We start from the raw sequence: 9,433 nt of genomic DNA, 5'->3' as shown, positions 1-9,433 counted from the left end.
GGGTGCCACTGACAGGGTCACAAGACCAGGAGAGGTGCTGCACAGGATGTCGTGCTATTAGCAAAGGCATTTGCATCAGTCATCTGCTGCTCTAGCCCACTGATGCTAAATAACATCACACTACCCTAACAGATATGTTCATCATATGTCCCACTTTGGTTTCTGCAGTTACTTCACACAGAGTTTCTTCTCTGTTAGCACTGACAACTCTACAGAAATGCTGCTGCTCTCAGTCATTAAGTGAAAGATGTTGGCCACTGCATTGTCCGTGGTGAGAGGTAATACCTGAAATTTGGTATTATCGGCACACTCTTGAGACAGTGTATCTCAGAATATTGAGGTCCCTAATGATTTCTAAAATGGAATATGCTATGTGTCACATGAATCACACGAGTATGAATGACAGCTCCGCCCATGCACTGCCCTTTTATATCTTGTGTACATAATACTACTGCCATCTGTATATGTGCATATCGCTATCCCATGACTTTCGTTGCCTCAGTATACATCCTCATCTCTCTCTTATTTTAGGATGCTGCTTTTCAGATGAACAGTCTTGCAACTTCACACAAAAAATGCACTCCCTGAAACACTCTACTCATCTCGTGGTGAGGTAATGTAATAATTATTGAGACATAAAGTAATAAAATATTTGTACTCTGCTCCCTCCAAATTAGAGAATGAATAAAAACAGGCAATGTTTCTTTATTTGATGTATAATTCAGACTGTTTGGTAGGTTGTTTCTGAAAGATACAATCTTCTAGGAATCTAGCTTTAGCCTCTGGCTCTGCCATGAACATTGACTGCCACAATCGTGCTGCAATGCCAACCACACGATAGCCCAACATCTCAAGGTGTCGTTGCTTCATCTGCTGGGGCCCCTTCAACCGCTCTCCACTGAATGCATCTTCTCTCAGCAGCAAAACGGCAATTCTGAAAATAGTAATCACACTTAATAATTGGGTACAGCAACTGAATAATTATTTTTTATTCAAAATATCATGACCAATTATTAAAACAAATCTTGAGACTAAAACTGTAAGTACTTCATGTGAATTCACGAGCTACCAGTTACTGGACTACAGGGTCTCTTTTGTTTATCCATAATCTCCATTACATAATTTAAGGGCAATAGGAAAGGGAACATTCACAAAATGTGTTCAGCATTATCTCTATAAAGCACTCTTCTCTGTGTTTTCTCAGTCCACCAGCAAAATAACGGATTCAGAAAATTGAACAATGTAAATGTTAGATCTGCATTCGACAGCACTGCTTTCAAGACCAAAATGAGTAAGCAAAACAAAAGAATAGGAGATGTTGACATACTAAGGATTACACAATAATGTTACTATTGGGAATAGAAGAAGTACTATACAGGATTATCTTGTGTCAATCATATGGCTGCCAAAATATATACCATGAAAGATGGCAAATTATAAAAACCCTTATTTGTATTCTTCACTGGAGACCTTTGAACAGCTTCTGACAAACTTGCAACAACAGATTATGTTGCTACCACGTATGTTTATTGGAAGTAAGACAATATCAGTCCTACATCTTTCACAGTGAATTTCATAAAAAAGGCAATTTATTGAAAGTGTTTCTACTTACTTTGATATTTGATGATCTGAGATGAATTTGGTGTTGACAGGATTGTTTTCAGCATCCAACAGCAACAAGAAATCTGAAACACGTGACTAAATAATATTAATATTCATTATAACTGAAAGTCAAATGTTATCAATATCTAGTGGCAACGTGAATAATATTCTGAACTCCGTCATTTTTAAAGGTTTCATTTTTAGTTCTTTGTATCCAATAATAATTTAATTTGATAGGCTAGCTCTCCACACCAACATTGTAAATGAACTTAAGTTCGCAATAACTAACTAATGTTGTTACAAGAAGACTGCTGGAATAGTCCCACTTTAGACACTTCATCACTCCTTGTTGTCATTAAAAGCATACATTCCTCAGGTGTATTGTCAGTACTTGGTGTCCAATGTGCACAATATTTTGGGGAGCAGCCCTGTCACTACCAATAAGTGGTGATGGTGACAGCATTGTTCACCAAAATATTGTGCCTAGTATACCAAGTACTGACAGTACAACTGCTAACTATTCTGTCAATATATACAGTGGCATAATCTAAAGAAGCACAATGTGAAGATTTTTTACTTTTGGGTTACTTTGTGTGTACAACCACAATGGAAAATTATTCCCTACTGAAAAGTTTTTTCTGTCCATGTGAACACACACTCATTTACACAAATGCTTAAGGAGCTGAAAATACAGAGGTTTTCACAGAACATTAAGAAGCACAGCTTACCAATTTTATATGAATATGGTGAAAACACATCTGATTCTATAAACTGTTTTCCACCCACAACTGTGATGAGATGCTTCAGCACATCCTGCTGGAAAACGGACTTCAGTTTTGGTTCTGGAAAAAAGTAATGAAGTAACAACATTATAACAGCACATAGCTATCATGCCTCAAAACATCATTCCTGCAAAAATTTATTAGTACCAGCTCAAAGATCATAAAATTGTGGGGAAAATAAATATCAACAGTGACTGACAAACTGGAGAAATCCGTTAACAAAGAGACTGTATAAATCATCTATACTCTGCACAGAGTGAACACAGCGGAGGAAAATAAGTATGTTGATTAAAATAATGCATTATTGAGCTACCTGTCACACAAGATGAAACACTTAGTCATTTCTGGATATTTCAATGTAGATTTCTTAAAAGATGGGGTCAGAAAAATGGACTGGAGTCATTACTTGGGTGTTTCAATCTAATTTCAGTAATCACTTTTTTGACTTTTGTGTAACGAAATAGTAGGACTCTGATAACATTTTTGCCTACAGTGCTCAGGCTGAAACAATTAATATTTGCCCATTTGTTAATGGAGCATCTGATCATGATGCAAAATTAATAATGGAAATAAGCATTATACAGTAGCACCATAGAGAATACAAAGCAGTGAGGCATATTAATGAGAACGGGATACATTCTTTTAAGAGTGAGTTAAAGTGAGTGATGTGGGATGAGGCATATAGTGAAAGAAATGCTCATGTCAAACTCCAAATCAAATTTTTTGTTGGTACCTGAATGTTGACTTTCCTAAAAAGTTAGCCAGAAAATCCATTAAAAAACATAAGTAAGCTATGGATAAGTCGAATAACTAAAATCTCATGTAAGAGGCAGAGGGAAATTTGTTTAAAGGTCAGAATAAGTCAAGACCCAACATAAAAAAAAGTGTAATATTTTAAGGAAAGTCACTAAAACATCAAGAAGTATGTATGTTCCTGACACAAATTAATACAGCAGAAAATAAGATCAAAACTACATGGGATACTGTCAAATGGGAGACAGGACAGCCAGTCAATGTACGAGATGCCACAACAATTACACTAAAAGTTGTGACTAATAATTCACAAGCTGTGTGAACTTTTAACAAACAGTTTCCAAATGTAGCAGCAAAAACAGGATTTAAGGGTCCAGTTAAAGAAGCAAGAGAATATATTAAAAATGTCATTCCACTAATCTTAAAGCAACTAGAAGTAAACCAATATCCATCACTGAAGTTAACATATTTATAAAAATTCTAAAGAACAAAATCTCATACGGTGTTGATGGAATTTCAAACAGAATTCTGGGACGTTGTTCTAACTTAATAAATAATGTCCTTAGTGATACATATCATGCATCACTGGCAATGAAATTTTTCGAGACAGATTAAAATATGCCATTGGGGGCCTCTTTACAAGAAAGTAATTATTTTTTGAAAATATAATGTAATTGTACTTATAAAACAATCCATTCACCAAGCAGCAGCAGGAGAAAACATGTACAGAGGTTAAGTAAATGTGCAAACTTTCGGAGCCAGTGGCTCCTTCTTCTGGCAGATAGGTTGAAGGACAAGGAAGAGAGGGATGAAGGAAAAGGACTGGCAAGATTTAGTAAATGAGGAGAGTTCGGAAAAGTAACACAGAATCCTGAGTCAGGGGAGACTTAGCAAACAGGATAAGATGGAAAGACTGATTGCTCTGGGATTCTGGATGACTTTTCCAAACTCTCTCCATTTCCTAGACAATACAAGTCCCTTTTCTTCATTCCTCTTCCTTCCACTCGAAGAACTGTTGCCCGCTAAGAAGCATAACTTATCGGCATGACACAGTCTTCTCCGATGACATATAAATGAGAGCTTAAGTGGTGGACTGCAAGCAGTCAGCACGTAACACGGGCAGCTCTTGCCGACGGGAACTGTCTGCTGTGGTTCCTGGGTTGGCTTAAATAGTCACTCTACAGAAAGAGACATGCTGCACTCAAGTCACTCATAATCGAATGGAGGCCAGTGACCTCTGGCTAGATGCCCAGTGATCCTTAGCTCTTGGTGCTCTATTTGATGTTCCTGTGTGACTATTATGGAGCGTCCAAGCATCACCCACATTGACCCATGCATCAAACTGTAGTGAGGATTGCGGCTGATGGACAGCACCGGCCGAGATTTGAAAACCTGAGAGCTTACAAGTGGAACACAGGATAATAAGCAAGACAGAGCATACAGACAAAACACCATGAAAGACTTCATAACAGCAGAAAGTTAAGTGCTTTGTATATGGTATATTAGACTTATATTAATACCTTCAGCTGCTGATAGGCGTTGATATATATCAACGGGGACAGGTGAAAATGTGTGCCCCGACCGGGAGTCGAACCTGGGATCTCCTGCTTACATGGCAGACGCTCTATCCATACGAGCCACCGAGGGTACAAAGGATAGTGCGACTGCAGGGACTATCTTGTACATGTCTCCTGCGAGACCCACATACTCACCTTGTATGTCCACACACTACATTCATAGTGTCCCACCCCAACACACTCATTACTTTTGGAAGATATTCTTACCGAGTCCTGTAAGAGTTCGGGGAATATGTGTGCATCCGCACAGAAGAAGGTCATGGCCGGTACTGTCAGAACTATATACTTATATTGAAATGGTGTCTGTTCTTTGCGACATGTCCGAAAGAACGGACGCTATTGATGACCTGAAGCCATATAGAAAGAAATCAGAATTATATTAATACCTTCAGCTGCTGACGGGCATTGATATCAATGGGACAGGTGAAAATGTGTGCCACGACTGGGAGTCGAACCCAGGATATCCTGCTTACATGGCAGATGCTCTATACATCTGAGCCACTGAGGGCACAGAGGATAGTGCAACTGCAGGGACTATCTCGCGCACGCCTCCCGCGAGATCCACATTCTCACCTTATGTCCACACTCTACATTCATAGTGTCCCACCCCAACACACTCATTACTCGTGGAAGACATTCTTACCAAGTCCCGTAATAGTTCAGGGAATATGTGTGCATCCAAACAGAAGAAGGAGGTCATGACTGGTATTGCCAGAACTATATACTTATATGGATACGGTATAGGTTGAGGGCGGGCAAACATAGACAGGTCAGAAAATAAAATATATAGAAAACTGAAAGGGAGTGAAGACAGGAATAGTTACTCAGAAGAAATGTTGAGACCAGAGAAATTACCATAAATTAAGGTTAGGTGGGTGGCAAAAAGCAAAGATATGTTGTAACGCCAATTCCCACCTGCGGAGTTCTGAGAAACTGGTGTTTGGGATATAATCCAGATGGTAAATGTGGTGAAACAGTCACCATAGTCATAACTGCCAGTTTTTAAGAGAAAGCACTGCAACAGGAAATTGCATTTGGCCAGTATTTACCTTCTGATAAATTGATGGTAGTCATACCAGTGTAAAATGCCCAACAGTGTTTATATAACAACTGTACATGATGTGTCATTTCACAGGTGGCTCTCTATTTGACAGTATATGCTTTGCCAATTACAGGATTGGTATAGATGGTGGTAAGAGGATGCATAGAGAAAATCTTACAGCGGGGATTGTCACAGTTTTAGAGGCTGTAGGGTAGGGAAATGGAGCATAAGGAAATGGAGCACAGGGTCTTACCAGGGTATTGTGGAGATTGTGAGAGGGATGCCATGGATTGGGAGGCAAGGGATGCAATAAAGCTATTCTAGGTAGGCAAAATAAACCTCATTTCAGGGCACTATTTTAGGAAGTCATAGCCTTGTCAAAGTGGCTGATTAATACATGGATGACCTGAAAAATACTGAGTGATAAGAGATTGCTCTTAAGTTGTTTCTGGTGGGATGAGCAGTACCAGGACTGGATGTGACAGCCCGGGGAAATCTGCTTTTGAACTAGGCTGGAGGAGTAATTACATCCAGTGAAGGCTGATGTGGAAATAGTGGTATGTTGCTGTGAAGAGTCTGCATCTGAACAAATACGCTTGCCTCAAATACCAAAGCTGTATAGGAGGCAACATCCGACATGGAAAAAACTGCAGCAGTCAGAATGTAAGCATTGTTGTTTGTTAGTATGTTTAATGTGAACAGAAGTGTGTAGTTGACCCTCTATGAGCAAGAGGTCAATGTTAACGAAAGTGGCATGGGATCCAGAATAAAACCACATGAGATTTGATTGGTAGAATGTATATAGAAATCCAGAAAATTTTTAACAGGTCAGCCTCACCATCAGTCCATGTGGTAAGGATATCACAATGTATCTACCCTAAACCATGGGCTGAAGGCTTATAGATCCCAGGAAAGCCCCCTACTAGTGACCCAAGAAAAGGTTGTCGTAGGAAGTAGCCATCCGTGTTTCCATGGCTGTGCCTCTTATTTGTTTGAATGTCTGCCCTTCAAAAGTATAATAGTTTTTGTTAAGTATAAAGCTGATTAAGGTGAGCTTGAAGGAATCATAGGTTTACAATCAGATAATGTTCAGCAGCGGGCATTGAACTCTGCCTTGAAAAGTTCTGAGCTTGATCTCAAAATGATTCACCCTCAAAATCATCCCTAACAACCTTCCAAGAATCCCTAATAAGGCACTGCTTCACTATCCTCTCTTGGGTACCTACATGTCCCTAACCTGAAACTCCCTGGCAGATTAAAATTGTGTGCCGGACTGAGACTCGAACTCGGGACCTCTGCCTTTTGCGGGCAAGTTTGCGGGAGAGGTGAAGTGAGTCGTGCTTGGGTAGCTCAGATGGCAGAGCACTTGCCGCGAAAGGCAAAGGTTCTGAGTTCGAGTCTCGGTCTGGCACACAGTTTTAATCCGCCAGAAAGTTTCATATCAGCGCACACTCTGCTGCAGAGTGAAAATCTCATTCTGATGTCCCTAACCTGTCTCTTCTTTCCCTAAATCTAACTAATCCATCATTATCCTCCTAGTGGACAAGGGATCTAAATTTCAAGCTTTCACAACCCAAGGTTGCTTCATCAGGAAAGAGGGAAGGAGAGGGAAAGATGAAAGGATGTGGGTTTTAAGAGAGCGGGTAAGGAGTCATTCCAATTTCGGGAGCAGAAAGAGCACATATACAGACACGGATGGATATGTGAGTGTGTGAGAGTGTATACCTGTCCTTTTCTCCCCTCTAAGGTAGGTCTTTCCACTCCTGGGATTGGAAAGACTCCTTACCCTCTCTCTTAAAACCCACATCCTTTTGTCTTTCCCTCTCCTTCCCTCTTTCCTGACGAAGCAACCGTGGGTTGCGAAAGCTTGTATTTTGTGTGTGTGTTTGTTAGTGTGTCTATCAACATACCAATGCTTTTGTTTGGTAAGTTACATCATCTCTACCCCACCCAAACTACACACCTCACCTTTCACCTTCTTCCTATGAACCACAAACCCAATCACCACCCAGAGTGTCTCTTAGTTGCTGGCCTCAAAGCACCCACTGAATGTATATCTGCCATAGTTGATCAACATCTGCAACCTATAGTACAAAGACTTCCCTCCTAAATTAAAGACACCAACCATTTCCTAGATCTTCTGAAAACTGTGCCTGTCCCACTCCCATCACACATCTTGCTTACTGAGCGAGGTGGCGCAGTGGTTGGCACACTGGACTCGCATTCAGGAGAACGACGGGTCAAACCTGTCTCTGGGCCATCCTGATTTAGGTTTTCCGTGATTTCCCTAAATCGTTTCAGGCACATGGTTCCTTTGAAAGGGCATGACTGATTTCCTTCCCAATCCTCGCTAATCCGAGCTCGTTCTTGTCTCTAATGACCTCGTTGTTGACAGGATGTCCACATCTTGCTTGTCGCCTTTGACGCCACCTTCCCCTACACCAACATCCCCAGATACATCATCTATCTGCTGCTGAACATTACCTCGAACAGTGCTCACTGACTGCAAACCTATGACGTCCTATGTGCTCATCTTAATCAATTTTATACTTACCAGCAACTAGTGTATCTTTGAGGGCAAGGCATGCAAACAAATCAAGGTTCCACCCATGAAAACCAGGATGGTTCCCTTCTATGACAACCTTTTCATGGTCCACTTGTATGGGGCTTTCCTGGGATCCATAAATCTTCAGCCCATGGTTTGATTTAGATGCACTGATGACATCTTTGCCATATGAACTCGTGGCGGGGTCACCAGCTAAAGTTTTGGAATCTCTAAATACCTCTGTTCAAATTAAACCTACTAACAAACAACAGCACCTATATTTTGACAGTTGCAATCCTTCCCATGTCAAACATTGCCTCCTACAATGCTTTGGCTTTCAAGGGAATAGTATTTGTTCAGATGCAGTCTCTTTACAGCAATGTGCTACAATTTTCACTTCAGTCCTCACTGGAAGTAATTACCCCACAGCCTTGATCGAAAGCAGATTTAATGGTTAATCACATCACATCCTGGTACCGTTCATCCCACCAAAAAATGGCTTAAAAATACATTTCTTGTCACTCAGTATTTGTTTGGTCTTGAATGTATTAATCAGCTACTTCGACAAGGCTATGACCTCCTAAAATCATGCCCTGAAATGAGGTCCATTCTATCCGACATTTTTCCCACCTAAAATAGCTTTATGGCATCCATGCCCCCCTCCCCAATCTCTGCAATACACTGGTTAGACTCCATGCTCATTCTACGTCCATTTCCCAACCCTACAGCTTCTAAACTTGTGACAATCCCTGCTGTAAAGACTTTCCCTATGAAACCTTCTGCCACCACCTATGCCAGTCCTGTAACTGACAAAGCATATACTATCATAGGAAGAGCCAGCTGTGAAATGACACGTCATGTACAGCTGTTATATAAACATTTTTTGGCCTTCTACAGTGGTACTGCTACCACCAACTCTTACCAAGAGGGTGTATACTGGTCACACACAATTTCCTGTTGCACAGCATGCTCTACAAGTGCCATCTGTGTTCTTCTTCCAGACACTAGTTTCTCAGAACTACACAGGTAATAGGTACTGGCAGTACATCATGTCTGTGGTTCTCCCCACTCACCTTGCCTTAATTTGGGACAATTTCTCCAGTCTTAGCATTTCTTCTTAGTAACTATTCCT

General features: G+C 40.6%; 1 protein-coding gene across 2 annotated transcripts in view; it reads right to left on the bottom strand.

Moving 5' to 3' along the window:
* Positions 1–681: 681 nt before the first annotated feature.
* The window catches only part of LOC126094627 (FAST kinase domain-containing protein 1, mitochondrial), a 61,277-nt gene continuing 52,525 nt past the window's right edge, over positions 682–9,433 (bottom strand). The window contains exons 8-10 of one of the 2 annotated variants that reach the window (XM_049909110.1): positions 2,331–2,444; positions 1,613–1,685; positions 682–934 (exon numbers count right to left, since the gene is read on the bottom strand). In XM_049909110.1, the coding sequence (XP_049765067.1) occupies positions 706–934; positions 1,613–1,685; positions 2,331–2,444 (416 nt within the window). In that variant the 3' untranslated portion in view covers positions 682–705. Of the gene's footprint in view, positions 935–1,612; positions 1,686–2,330; positions 2,445–9,433 lie in introns of those variants that run through there. The other variant, XR_007521856.1, reaches the window with a different exon arrangement.

This window comes from Schistocerca cancellata, chromosome 8 (genome assembly GCF_023864275.1).
Source record: "Schistocerca cancellata isolate TAMUIC-IGC-003103 chromosome 8, iqSchCanc2.1, whole genome shotgun sequence".
Lineage (NCBI taxonomy): Eukaryota > Metazoa > Arthropoda > Insecta > Orthoptera > Acrididae > Schistocerca > Schistocerca cancellata.
This window is presented reverse-complemented; position numbering and strand designations above follow the sequence as displayed.